General features: G+C 39.1%; 4 protein-coding genes and 1 long non-coding RNA gene across 5 annotated transcripts in view; 2 read left to right on the top strand and 3 right to left on the bottom strand.

The window, feature by feature from the left end:
* Positions 1-11,222, bottom strand: part of LOC138014986 (uncharacterized) — a 23,543-nt gene extending 12,321 nt beyond the window's left edge. The window contains exon 1 of the long non-coding RNA XR_011125456.1: positions 10,997-11,222. This is a non-coding gene — a long non-coding RNA (uncharacterized lncRNA). The remainder of the gene's footprint in view (positions 1-10,996) is intronic.
* LOC138014981 (uncharacterized) lies at positions 2,745-4,392 on the bottom strand. The gene has a single exon (XM_068861874.1). The coding sequence runs from the start codon at positions 4,387-4,389 to the stop codon at positions 3,397-3,399; it is 993 nt and encodes a 330-aa protein (XP_068717975.1). The 5' UTR covers positions 4,390-4,392; the 3' UTR covers positions 2,745-3,396.
* Positions 4,611-13,919, top strand: part of LOC138014979 (protein lin-41-like) — a 14,932-nt gene continuing 5,623 nt past the window's right edge. Inside the window, exons 1-2 of the mRNA XM_068861872.1 lie at positions 4,611-4,749; positions 9,928-10,332. The gene's annotated coding sequence lies outside the window, so the exon portion shown is untranslated. The remainder of the gene's footprint in view (positions 4,750-9,927; positions 10,333-13,919) is intronic.
* On the bottom strand, positions 4,762-6,882 carry LOC138014985 (uncharacterized). Its single transcript, XM_068861877.1, has one exon. The coding sequence runs from the start codon at positions 6,370-6,372 to the stop codon at positions 5,608-5,610; it is 765 nt and encodes a 254-aa protein (XP_068717978.1). The 5' UTR covers positions 6,373-6,882; the 3' UTR covers positions 4,762-5,607.
* On the top strand, positions 11,387-13,763 carry LOC138014983 (uncharacterized). The gene has a single exon (XM_068861875.1). It carries the CDS (start codon positions 12,023-12,025, stop codon positions 12,995-12,997), a length of 975 nt encoding a protein of 324 aa, XP_068717976.1. The 5' UTR covers positions 11,387-12,022; the 3' UTR covers positions 12,998-13,763.

Below are 13,919 nucleotides of genomic sequence, written 5' to 3'. Positions count from 1 at the left end.
CTTTATCAGATGATGCTGGAAAAAGGTCTCTCGTTTCCTTCGAATGAATGAAGGGGGTAGTTTCTAAAGAAACTGTGGTGCTGCGTCGGTGGGGAAGTAGTATACAAAAATTTGGTTTTATCAACGGAGTTGATAATGTAAATTGGCCACCTTAGCTTTTACCATCTCTGTACGGTGGCCAATTTACATTATCAACTCCGTTGATAAAACCAAATTTTTGTACTCTCATTACCTTCGTTTGTTAGTCCACTAGCATTTGTACATTACACCGTAATGTACAGTGATTTTTATCTCTTTCGCTGGTGATATGTTGCGAACCGCTTAACGTTACGTCTGGCCGCCATAGTTACGCCGTAGTTACGTTCATAGTTACGCCATAGTTACGTTTGGACGTCACAAACAGTAGATATCTCTCATTAGCTCGTTTTGTTCGTACACCAGCATTTTGGTACGTTACCTCATTGTTACGTGTCTTTAAAGCTTGGTGCTGGAACCTTCAGTATTTGTTAATTTCAGAGTAATGGTTAATGAGGCTTGACATAGTCCACGTTGCCCTCTTGTCCTTCATAATCTCAGTGTATCGCAATATTTATGACTCCTTAATTAAATTTGGTGGATTTTCTGCGCAGCAAAATGCAAGTCGCAATTTGATTCGATTAAGTCAAACTCTCCAGTGAGCAGCTAGTATTATCTTGTTCTTGTGAGTAAAATTTTTCATTAACTGGTTTTTGTTTACCGCGTACAATATTCTCTTGAAATCGTTCTCTATATAATTTCTGTTGTTGCTTACTTCTCTCAATCACATTTACTAACGCATCGTACGCAAAGTCAAACGGACAATGTTGTATTTCTTGTTTATCGAGGATGGTCGAAATGTTGTCCATAGCGTGAGATATAAGGCCCTTGGAGACGATGGGTGGTAAAGAATGTACCTCACTGCTCTTATACTCCGTATTGTTGCCAGGAGATGACAAGCTGGTTGCTTCAAATAACTTCCTCCCTTTTGGTTTTCTAATCTTCGTTGTTTCGCTGTCATCCTTTGAGGTATTTTTGCCAATCCCTCGCACATCAAGCTCAATTTTAGCTCTTTGGCATTTTCCTTTTTCGTCTGTCCCTTCATAGAGGTGTATCTTTGGTAGAAAGAAGGGGGAACGTTTCGCCTTGTTCTTGTGTATGTTTTGAGCTTGTCGTCTCTTTATCGTTGTTTGATCTTGATATGACACGTTGTAAATGCTTAGTCTTTCCATAAATGGTCACCGATGGTACGCAAAACATTTAGTTCGTAAGTCTTATCCGACCTTGCGAAGTGTGCTAACCAAAACTCTTCTTGGAACCAGACCAACTTTACTTCACAAACGTTTGAACTGATTAAACACTTGGCCGGCGTAATGACATTGACACAAAGATTAACGATATCGTGCATGACATCCACTGATAAAACATTCATTAACTGGACTAAATTTGACTTGTTTAACTGTGACGATACATAGAACGAAGTTATTATGAGTTTAAACTAAGAATACTCAACATCTCAGGGCTTATTAAACAGCCTTAACTTCGCCTGGGCATCTCTCTCTTCGGTGCTTCAAAGAATAATCGTTATGATAGTGTTTATACTTTGTAATCCATCACAAAAGAAAAGGTAAATAAACTACTCCTAAAGAGAGTGGTTTTCAATTCATTAACCAATGTAATTATTCAGACCCGTCGACTTTTCCCGGCAAACCCTCGCAATCAACCAATCCGAATCCGAAGAAATCCCTTTTTGTCGCGATTGATATTTATTTGGCTTTCTATTGGCTGATAACGTTGCGCGAGATTTTTACGGCCGGTACACACGAGGGAGCTTGCTCCTAAAACACGCTTCCGAAACACGCTCCCGGGTAAGTACCCCAACCAGTACACACGAAGGACACGACGAGGGAGATGAATGATGAAGCAACTCGATTGGGGCATGGGAACTGTTGTGGATGAAAAAATAAGCCAATTTGATCGGCCAGCTGGAGACACGTCATGTCATGGCAAGCAAATTTCAGTACACACCAGGGAGCTTGCTCCTGAAACAGACTCGTGCAACAGATTTGCCCCTGGAGCTTGCTCCCTCATATCAAACCAGTTTGATATGAGGGAGCAAAACTCGGGAGCAAAAGTTTTGTTGCGCAACATATTTCTTCGCTAGAAAAGTTGGTGCAGACGAGGGAGCTTTGCTCCGGTAGCGTGTTGCAGGAGCGTGCTGCGGGAGCAAGCTCCCTCGTGTGTACCGACCTTTAAGCTAATCATTATACCCGGAGCGTTTGCGTGTTGCTCGACGCGTGGTTGAAAGCCACTAACAGCAAGCAATTTTCGCTATAAATTATCAATTTTACGACTCGCCATTTAAGCACCCGTTGAAAGCGTCCACTGATATTGTGTCTGACATATTTTTCTTTGAAAGTTTTAAAACTAAAAGAACAATAGGCAATTGCGTGGTCGAACTAACTGCATTGATAGGAAAAATCTTCAGGACGTCATAAACGATGAGCTACGAGTTGGAGATGATATGCCCCACTGGTGTTCTTTGGGTCCAACTCGTTTACTCCCGCTGGCTGGATATCAGAATTTGTTCGCAGTTGGTCGGAATTCAACATCAAGAGTACTTGGCAAATAAGCATCACAGAATTGATTCGTGCCACTTCAGAATTTTCACAATATTATTTTCTTCCAGATTATTTAAAGGAAATGTTATATAAACTCTGACTTACATCGTTGTTAAGCGCACTTTTAATGCAAACAAAGAACTTTACGTTTACATATTTTCAGCGTTACGAAAAAGAGCATTGTCTTTCCGAATCTTTTAAAGTGGCTACTATGACCAAAATATCAATTTTTTTTCTTTTGGATTTCAAAACGATGTTAGCTTAACAGTAAGTGACCCAAGTTTTAACCCTTGATTTATAAAAAAGACCTGTTTATTTTAACTGTAATTTTCCTACTTGATGGCCTGCCATTAGTAACTTTAAAATCTTGAGAGAGCTGGATCGAGGAGAAAATGACGTCAAAGAATCAATAGTTTTCGAATGCAATGCGTGTGAACTCGGCTGAATTAATAAGCAGCACGGGAGTTCGGGTTTTCAGAGTTTTAAACTCGTTTTTTGCATGTATAATAAGCTGCGTTTTTTTAAGGTAGTGAGCAATGAGGTCACCTTCCCTAGATCCAACCCTCTGAAGTCGAATCGGTCAGTTTGGCCCGGAACGTGAGTAATGGCGGACCATGAAATCCCAGCAGAACTCACACTTAAAGTAAACAGCCTTTGCATAAAAATCAAAGCTCAAAATTTTGCCAGTCAAGTGTTAAGCAATCACACTTTCAAAATCTGAAGAAAAAAAGGGAAGTAATTTTTTGATCACGGTAGCACTTTAAGAAAATTTCGATCTCCCATTTACTAACACTGGTAAAAACGGCATTTTCTTCCGCGAGTAATCCCGTTCAAATGATTTGTTATGAAAGCGTACTTTTCGTTTATGACCGTGAGAATCTCTTCTCTTTGAACGTCTCTTAGCAAACGTAAGTGTCCTGTTTTCATTTTTACCTATCCTGGGTAGCTTGTTTTCTTTTCTTTGGTGTGTCATGGTGTCACAGTGGAATCCACTTTTGACCGACTTAGTCGGCACCACGGAACTCTTTTCCTTAATTTTGGGTAGTATGAGCTTAGTTTGAAATGAGGGTCTCTCTTTCTCGAGTATCAACGTTTTGATTACGTAGCAGTTTGGTAATTCACTATCCTCAGCTTTCACTCTTCTATCAAGGTCCTCCGATTCAGTGTGTGAGTTCAAAGTTTGATTGCATTCCGTCACTTCGCTGTTGCTTGATTTCAAAATCCCTTTTATTTTTTGTCCTTTTTTTGCCCTACATCCTTTTCTCTGCCGGTTCATTTCATCCAAATCATAAATTCCTGCAAAGTATAAACTTAAAGCCAACCTTTTTTGAAACTCCGATGTCACAGCAATTTTTGTATGGTTCAGCAATGAATGCTTCATCGCTCGCCTTTCATTTCCAAAGGTCACTGACTGCTTTCCGTTGAGTGTCTTTTCTGTCAAAGGCGGTAATGAAGATTTATCATCGGATCTTTTAATGTCAAGCTTCCTTTCACGATCTCGGTTTTTCTTCGAACCAAGCTCAGAACCCCTTTGATTTTTCTTCTTTTCTTCTCTGATCGAATTTCTTTCGTAAAAGCTGTAAGGATCAGCGCAAAATAGACGTACCATTTTAGCATTGTCGGTGAAACTAATGCTATTGTTATCTCCTGTTCCTTTTCGAGTAACTTTGTCTTCCTCGGTTAAACTCGTCTCCTTTCCATTTACTTTACAAGTCTTGTCTTTCAGCCTTTTTTGTTTTCTACCTTGATGCATGCTTCATAAGGACTGATGTTTCCCGAGTTGTCGGTTCAGTTGACATCAATTCCGAGTCACTGTTTCTTTAATTAATCTGATACTCGAAAGAGCACAGTCAATTAGTGGATGACGATGATGAGGTAATAACAGCTTAAGTGATGAACAGACCGGATTTCGATTTATATCAATTGATTACTTTAACTCTCTTTGTCCTTTGTCCTTTTTTCGCTCGAATGATTCTCGAATGATTTTCGCTTTTGTGACTCTGTGCATGTAAGTCAACACCACAAAATGACCCTCTTGAGTTCAACACTTCAACTGGAAGCTGAGCTGTCTTTGCTTTAGTTGTGCAAACAAAGTCTAAAAGAGGAAACTAAGGTTAGTATTCGATTTCTTTTTTCCTTTCCTATTTTTCTTTATGTGGAAGTCAATCGAGCCGGTTCCTCGCCTGAGGGACATGTTGTAATGCGAATCAGGATATCAGCGTTTCTCACTGATCTTGTAATGAGGTCGAGAGAAGAAACAATCGAGTCATCCATCCAGACAACAGAGAAACAACACCTGAGTGCTTTAGTATTCATATGCAAATCACCATTCGAAGGGACTTCATGACTAATGGGTTAAGAGACGGCAACTTAGCAGAAGGTTTGGATGGCTTACTTAATGACAATGTTGTTTTCGCTTCCACAACATCAATAGTGAATCTTTAGTTGTTTGTCGGTTTAAGTGATCTGACAGTTTAAAATGCACTTGAACACTTAATTCGATAGAAAAGAAAACAAAAAGGGCAAAAAAAACGGTGGAGGTATAGAATCCTTGGCCCTCATTGGATATGGACTAATTAATAACCGCAAAATAATTGCTAATTGTTTTACATTTTACAACATTTTTGTACCTCAGTTTTGTTCCATAAGGCCATTTGTACACTTGCTTGAAGTTACACTAGCATTGAGGCCTTGATCTTTTAGTCTTGGGTCACTATGTAGTGTATGCTATGTAGTGTTGCCATGTAGTGTCGGTGTGATGTTTTTAACGACTTTTATCGACATACCTAAATGTAGATGCCGGGAGATGCCTCATTATTGCGATTTTTATTATTTTTCTCATCTATCCGTAATGATTAGCCATATATTTGACTGGTCTAACAATCTTCAACCACGAGTGATTTCACTTTTTAAAGCAATCGTAACCACTAACAGTATTACCAATAAAGGATTATGCAATCGAAGATGGGAATTAATCAAACAGTTGAACAATGTGTGGCGTTCGTAATTTTCCGACAACAGGCGGAAAACCAACCTCTGGGCCTTGAATTTTAGATGAAGTGTGTATTCTCTTTGCACTGACAAATGAAGATGGAAGCAATCTTTCGTCATATATCTTACGACTGCCAGCAAAAGGCAAAGGTGGAGGTACCTTGCCAATATCTAAGGAAACTGAAGACATACAATAGCTTTTAATAAGTGGAAGCTCTAGATCTGTACGGAGATTCTGTTCAATGTTTCCGTTGGTCCTAGAACGTCTTTCAACACTACAAGGAGATGTTTTCTTGACTAACCCCTTTTTATGTAAGGAGCTTGAAATTTGTCTCATGTTTTGTTCACTTTCAAAGATGCAATCTCTTCCGGCTTTGTCTTCTACCGGTTTCGGAGCCTTCCGCATTCTTGTCTCTTTCCCTGTCTGGAAGAAATGAATATCTTTTGCCCTGCAGTCTGTTTGACTTCTATCCTCAGTTTCCGTTTGATCGGCGCTGTTAAAGATATATCCTTTGCCGAATTTTTCAACATCTTGAACATTCTCCCAATGCTGCGAAGTTGCTTTTTTTAATTCAATGCCAGTTTTTTCTTTACACAGCTCTCCCGTTTCTCTATCAAATTCTCTCCAATATTCCAATGGCTCCGAAAATTTAACCCTTCTCTTCTTTTCTCTGCGGTCTGTGTACTCGTCCTCAATCGACATCGTGTGAATGATCTCTGATATAGAAACCCTGCTAACGTCCATCTTCAATATTGAAGAGTGTTGAAATGTCTTTCCGACTGGATACCAAAATTAGTTGCTTTTCGCGTACAAAACGTTTTCCAATTTCGGAACAGATATGACTTTTCATTTCTCTGATGCGAATAACATCGCAATATCTCACAGCCAAGGCTTATTAAGTTTGCAAAGCTGTATTTGCTTGTATGTCGGCTACATCTCAAAATTGATGACGTATGTCATCTCATTCTGTGGTACTCGTTTCGGAACAAAAATAGATTCAATGTTAATTCCGCTAAAGTGAAATACCTAATTTCTTCGTGTTTACATGTATCTATGTCGTCAAGTTTGCCTGATTTCACAGAACGCTGACACCTTCACGATACTGAGTCCCCAGCACGAACCGTGGAAAGTTATTTCCGTTAGCGGCTTTGCATTGAAAAGATATATTTTGTTTTTTAGCAGCTTGAAATTAGAGTTTGTTTTTCATTGTAATTTCTTAAATGCAAAATACATTCATTATGCAGTTGAATATATGTTAATTTTGAGAAATTGCTTTTACTTAGCCTGGTACAACAATACTTCTGTTGTTGGTGGTGTGTAAAATAGATACGGCAGGTTGTTTCTTTCAATGTACCGGAGTTTCACGTAGTTTGGACGCAGTAACTAAAATCTACTGAATAAACATTTGCAACAGTACATGTTCGATGTATCAGCTCTCCACATTTTCCGAGCTTTCATGTTCGATTTAACATTTTCAAGTTAGATAGAATTCATAATTTGCAGCCATGTCAGAATTTTGAATGAATACTGACCAAACGTGGCCCGTGAAAGTCTAGGGGCAAAATCAATTTAATGGACTATCCATCAAGGTCAAGGCTTAATGCATTTTACTATAGCCTGCCCAATATTTATGGAAATACGAGGCGTTCATATGATCATGTTAAAATTCCCAGTTTGCCAGCTTGTGTGTCTTAATGACAATACGACTGTCATCTTGAAGTATCGCCGCTAAAAAAACAGGAAATTCAACGCGCTTTCGCCTTTTTTTAAAAATTCTGTTTCAAGCATGGATACATAAAGTTTACATTTGACAGAAATAATGTAGGAATAAAAAGGTTGAGGATAAATTAAAGTGAGAAAAAATAAAGTTGACGGTCCGTTGTTATTGTGTGCTCTGACGGTTGCCAAGTCAACAAAAAAAGTGGCACTGACAAAGTAAAAAGTAGCGCAAGGAAATGATAGAAAAAAACCGTTTAACATCCTGGCTTACCCAACGAGCTTCTTTACAGTGTCTATTTAGAACTTCCCACCCAACCTACCGACGAGTTTAATTTTTTCGCCAAAAAAAGACAAAATAAACAAATCCCCACTGTACAAGGAAAGCGAACAGAACCTAAATTGGGCTTTGGACAAGCGATTTTTTCATAAAGAACATTTGTCTATTACGTATACACGGGATTTTCCGGATAAAGTGAAGTCTCTCGCGTGGTGTCGACATTCAAAACTGTCCCAAATTTTCCGTTTTTTCTTTATCAAGAGACAACGTTTTTTAAACTCTCCTCAGAGATTATCAACTCTTCATCTGTTCACCCTTTGAGGAAAAAATTACACAATTCCATCTTGACCAATTGCTTAGTCTATAATAAATAGCAAACGCCCTTATCAGCACGTCTTTTTTTTAATACCAGTTATTTAACAATTATTCGCCTCAGGCTCAGTGATTATCGGTGAATATTCACCGAAACGAAGTCGAGGTGAATATTCACCGATAATCACTGAGCCTGAGGCGAATAATTGTTTTATTATAAATACACAGGTGATTATTTCAAAAAAGAGAAAAAAAAACATTTCAACGCGAAAATCATCTTCACTTACAGTGGCAAAACGACTACTGGCAGCCATTTTGTCCGTCGAGGTGATTATCGGCTGATAATCCGAGATAGGGAGCCAATGAGAGCGCGCGATTTTGTATAATCTCCTGTGTATTTATACTAACTAAATTTATCATGATCTTGTCTTTTTGTGACTGGGATCCTAAGCTTACAAGCCATCAGAGTTTAGGTTTCTTCGCCATCAATTACAGTAAACACCCTCATGCAAAAACCTATATTTTTCGAAATTAGGCTAAATAGGTCTAAAATGGTCTTTACATTAGTTTTAGGTTATTTCTTAAATCGATCGGTTCTTATTTCCACTAAAGATATCTCTACTCTATGATATGGTATTACTGATTTCCTCTGATGAGGACGCTGATACCTTTAAATTTCTTAACCATGAAAAATACGTTTTGAATAAGATCTGTGCAGTTTAAAAGGGCAATTTGTTCCAGTCGCCTGAAATTTCAAGGTCATTTGGGGGTTTTAAAATGAATTTTTTGCGTAACAGGTTCTTAAATCCCAGGTTCTTATATGCGGGTGTTTACTGTACTTCATCTTCCTTGCAATTAATTACAGTAAGGTATATTTAATGGAATGGTAAAAGTCTGAAAATAGAAATGATTTTGTAATCACGGTTGAGTACTCGGCCCCACTCTCCTCCGACTAGTAACGTGGAATAACGGCTGGTGATGCCTAGTAACGTAAACTGACGAGTAGGAATAATTAATGGCTAGTAACGTGGAATAACGGGGAGTGATTTGGAGTAGCGTTCAGTGACGATTAGTAATATAAAGTGACTAGTATTGATGAGTGGTGTTGCCAAATGATATTCACTGACATATTGGGTAAGGATTTTTAGTTGGGTTTTCAATTCGTGTCCTTAAACTCGGAATTATAACCTGCTTACTCAACCCCACTCTCCCATCTGAGAAACAGGAAGAGAAAACTCGTGATATGTGATCAAAAAGCGTTGTAAACTGGACAAAACAAAAACAAAATCTTCTGTCAAATATGAATTAACCAATTAGAATAGAGAGGGACTGGGAAATGAACTGCATCAGAGGTTTGCTCTCTGTGGTTAGTTTCAAACTGTAGCCGAACTCATTACGAATTAAGCCGTTTTAAAGCCGTTTTACTTGGGATGAACAGTTCCATGTCAGTAATTTCCAGACCTCAAGCCTTATTTTAAAGTTTATAACTACAATGGATACTCAGAAATAAGGTGAGACAATTCGTGAAACGTATACAGAATTAACATTTGGAGACCACCACCAAGTTTTCTGAGCCCACGAGACTGAGCACCCCAGCAAACCATTGTTTTAACGAAACCTGATTCTGGTCATTGCTGTCTTAGGTCTTCCCATTTCGTGGCAATACCTGACAAGCTCAGTGTTAACCCGCTTTGGCAGATAAGACGGTCATGAAGGGGTAAAATGGGAACTGGGATTGACCTGATTTTTCGTTTGGAAAATGAATCTGATCACTGGGAAATGGGATTTTGTTACTGGGAATAGGATATTAAGAGTCCTTGGCGAATATGGGATTTGCATTATCAGAGGTTCTCAGGTTGTCCGTATTAGTTCTGCTCAAAATTCCTGATAACAAATATTTCATGCGGTCTTCTTGCGCGTTCTTGGCCACTGCCATGTGAGAGTGAGTACCTTCCTGATGCTAAAAGACTTGTCTTGTTTTTGAACCTCAGAGCTCCCTACCTACAACATCCCTACATCTAATATGGCTTGACTAGCACGAATCGACTTCTCTAAACCCACTTCAACCAATCAGTGCAATCACTCGAAAAGAAGAAGAAGAAGCTTAGAATTATTGGACAAGAGGCCATGGTAAATGTGTCAGGCACAGGAACTGGAACGTCCTTGAACGTACCCTACCAATTTGCAAGACCTTCGGCCTGGCGATTGTTGGGGGTCTAGTGAAGAGGGAGAAGACTCTGGGGAGGATACTGGTGAAGATACTTATGTTGATGAATTTAGTGATAATGATGATGACGACAGTGACTCTGAAGGTGACGAAGAGAAATTGGAGAATGCACCATTCAGAATTCTTTAATGTGCCAGGTGAAAGCAGGCCTTTTTTAGCGGACGCTTGGGTAAGCAATCTCATCCAGATACACTGTCTTTATTGTCTCCGTTCTCCAATAATCGCTTGTTTCGTTTTGAGACTTATCATTATTTGCTCCAAACAACATATCCGGCGATGCTCTAAAATTAAATTTTCCTTATCATGGATCCGGTTGGGATTTTAGTAGCAGGGACTGGGATTTCTAAGAAAACATGCCACTACTGGGATTTTGTCCAAATTTGGCCTGGGAAATGGCATTGACACCCCTGCCTCCCCCCCCCCCCCCTCTCTTCATAACCCTCAGATAAACAACACTCTGTTTAGGCAGAGAATAACTGCTGATCTCTACTGATTAAAATTTTAGATGAGCTTGTTTAGCCTCTAGCGATTACAAATAAGCGCCGACTCGGAATGGTTAGCTTTCATAAATTGTTCTGGTGACATATACACAAAACTAAGTTTCTCACCGTATTATCCATTCAAGTCACAACCCTTATTAAAACCTATGGATCGTGTACCAAGAAGCTATGTCGATCTCAGGGATTCGGCAAACGTAAAAACACCTTTACACCCGAGCTCTCAACTTCACGTGTATTATATAAATACTTTTGCCAAGGTCGCACGGTTGATCCAATGCTCGTAACGTAGCGCTCACTCTTGAGCACTCTTAGCTTTACATATTGTTTACTTACTTAAATTTGTGGATAATTTCCAGGGTTCCTATAATATTTCAGTCACCAAACTGCGAAATGGTTTCCTTGCAGTGCCAGAAACGTTCTGTCAAACCAGTGAGCTCATCAATATCTGAGTATGTTTGTAATAAAGATTCTTGATCTTTGCTTTTCTACGAGATGTTAACACACTTGTTTGTTTTGGCAAAACCCACTCGCGAACACACAACGAAAACTGTCAATCTCATTAAAGTCGTCAAATATCGTTATGTCCAATCAAGTTTATCGATTGGAATAAAAGAGTGGGCACTTAATTTGAAAAGAAGCGAAATGTGGTTGCTAATAACTCGGGGAAAATGGGTTTAGTTGCGACATGAACAAATGTCAAGTTGCTCAGTTAATTTTTAATACGTTTAGAGTACACGCGAAAACAAACACCATCTACCGTTTACACAAAAACGGCTAAGTCAAGACAAGCTGAGTTCTGGGCTTTGTTATGCCACTAAAAAATTCATAATCTTAAAGGACAAGAACTTCTTACTACAGGAGCAAAATGCCAGCAGCTAATTGTGGACAGAGGGCTTGATAATGATCGTTTCTAGTGTCAAAATGACTTAACATGGAAAAGTGTTAAAACAACGAGTTAACATCCAAGGACCCCTAATAAATCAAGCTGTAAACTGAAACATTCAAATCAAAGATAGGGGTTATTTACACAAGGGGTAAACAACATCATACAAACGTTGCTCTGGAATTCAACTACCTTCTGTCGAAACAAGAAACGAGCTTATTTACGATGCACAATCGCGCAGTTACATGACTAAGTGAATTATTGATTCACGATTGTACATTGCGCAGTTCCAAATGGATTACATGCTAATTTCCGTTGTTCTTTTGTCTTGACGCTGTGATCCATGGAATTACAGATGATGAATACAAACGCCAAATCTTCCTTAAACATACTGCTGTTGTGAAGGCTGACCAGTTGTAAACACACGAGCACGTTTTCATTGCTTTTGAAAAAAGGTTACTCAGTACCAGCCGAGAATGACACAATTCGCAAGTTACATCGACAGGCAAAAATCTGGACCTGGTAGCTCTGAAAAGTCACAGAAAGTCCACTCGGCAAACTGGAAAGAAGAAATTCAACTCCAGAAAGCACTTGATTGCTTACGTAAACAAGAACAACAGAGAATTTCTAGAATTTCATCTGATCAACGGATTGTTGTGCATCGATTTCAACGCAAACTTTCAGCAAGTGTGGACATCGCCAAAAAGCATGAAAAAGTCAAAGAGAGTTTGGATAAAAGTCACATACAAGCGAAAGAGTTGAGAGAACTACAACGTAGAAACCCTGACATGGATAGAATGTCTATAACACAGCTGCGTTGCTTAAGTGCAAGCCCAAAGCCTCCGCTGCCTAAATTCAGAAGAACGAAATCTTGTGAACCATTCGAAGAAAGTAACACAATGGTGTACTCTAACGAAATTTCTAATCAAGGTCCATTAGATTTAACGCCAAGGCCCATGACAGCGCTGGAGAAAAGAAATAAAATGTGGGAAAGACAGTTAAAAACCGTGACTCAAAGGTTCAATCGCGCTCGAAGCGCGCCAACCAAAACTAATCGCCTTCTCTCTGATTTCAGTTCGGGACAGGTTAAGGCTTCGCGCGAAAGAGAGTCTGTCCGAAGACAAAATAGAGCGGTCACAAACATAGAAGTAGATATAGAGTACTTCCGACGAATCAGAGAAAAAGAGCTCTGTATTCACCGGCAAGCTGTGAAAGCGTTCCTATCAAGTATTCAACCTCTAGAACTAGTTCCTTGGACGCCTGGTTACTATAAGCCTTTGGAAAATAATAACGAAACAGAGAACGAAGCTCATGCCGACAAAATGATGAATTCGGAGGAATATCGCCAAGAAAGAACATATTCAGTCGCTTCATACTCTCAAGACACAAAAGATAAGACTGATTTAGGGAAAACAAGAACTAATAAATTACCGATTACTGCCTGGACCTAAAACTTGGGCGATACGAGTTGTTGAATTTTTTAGAAAAACCAGCTACTGAAATTAAAATGCAAATGAGTGTTATAATGTAGATATGTAAATACAAGGTGACTCTCTAATACATGTTTATTGTAAATAGTTCTCAAAGAAAAAAATATATGTGGTTTAATTTGCTCGTACTAGCAGTGGGTTCTCATGAAGCTTCGTTTCAAAAAGTTAAGTGTATTTTTTTGGAATTCACAGTGACTCTATATGCAAAAAATAAAATTGCTAATGAGTGTAGTCCTAACAAAGCAAACGTACATAGCTTAGGATAAACAAAAGAGAAATCTCTTAAGTTTTAGACTAAAACCAAGCGGCTGTCATCTGACACAAACTCTGTAATTGCCATGACTTCATTACTGTTTTTCGATCCGTAATTTGTTTGCGTTTCCTCCAGTGTGTTTCACTAAGATTGAGGTGCCATCTTTTTAAATTTAAAACTGACAACCTTCAGTCCCATTGCTTTCCTCCGTCGAGAGTTGGGCATTGCACCGCCACGCAGCTCTCGGAACGACTCTTGGGATTGGTTCAGAAAACAATGGACACAAAGAACGATACAAAAGAAGCAATAGACCTTGACGTTAAGCACAATTAGCTGCGTCCTGAAGGGATCCAATGAAATTAGAGGTTGTAAAGAGGTGCGTCGTAAGTGGTGCGGCATTGCGGCAGGAAGAAACACTGTCATCACATCAAACACCCGACAAAACCTGAGTGCAATAAAATAAGAGTGAAATTATGTATGAGTATTTGGTAGAATTTTCTCCGCAAAATGGTTGACAGACAGTTCGGCGGTACATGTATAATTATATAAGGTCTTGGGAACGCTTTTTGACTGAAATCGGTTTATATAAATTGGACGCAAAGTTGGAACCGAGTTGCGCCAGATTTGAAT

Source organism: Montipora capricornis, chromosome 9 (genome assembly GCF_036669925.1).
Source record: "Montipora capricornis isolate CH-2021 chromosome 9, ASM3666992v2, whole genome shotgun sequence".
Classification (NCBI taxonomy): domain Eukaryota; kingdom Metazoa; phylum Cnidaria; class Anthozoa; order Scleractinia; family Acroporidae; genus Montipora; species Montipora capricornis.
This window is presented reverse-complemented; position numbering and strand designations above follow the sequence as displayed.

Excerpts from the sequence above, each read along its gene's own strand:
- LOC138014981 (XM_068861874.1), bottom strand. The coding sequence starts at position 4,389 with ATGCATCAAGGTAGAAAACAAAAAAGGCTGAAAGACAAGACTTGTAAA.
- LOC138014985 (XM_068861877.1), bottom strand. The coding sequence starts at position 6,372 with ATGGACGTTAGCAGGGTTTCTATATCAGAGATCATTCACACGATGTCG.
- LOC138014983 (XM_068861875.1), top strand. The coding sequence starts at position 12,023 with ATGACACAATTCGCAAGTTACATCGACAGGCAAAAATCTGGACCTGGT.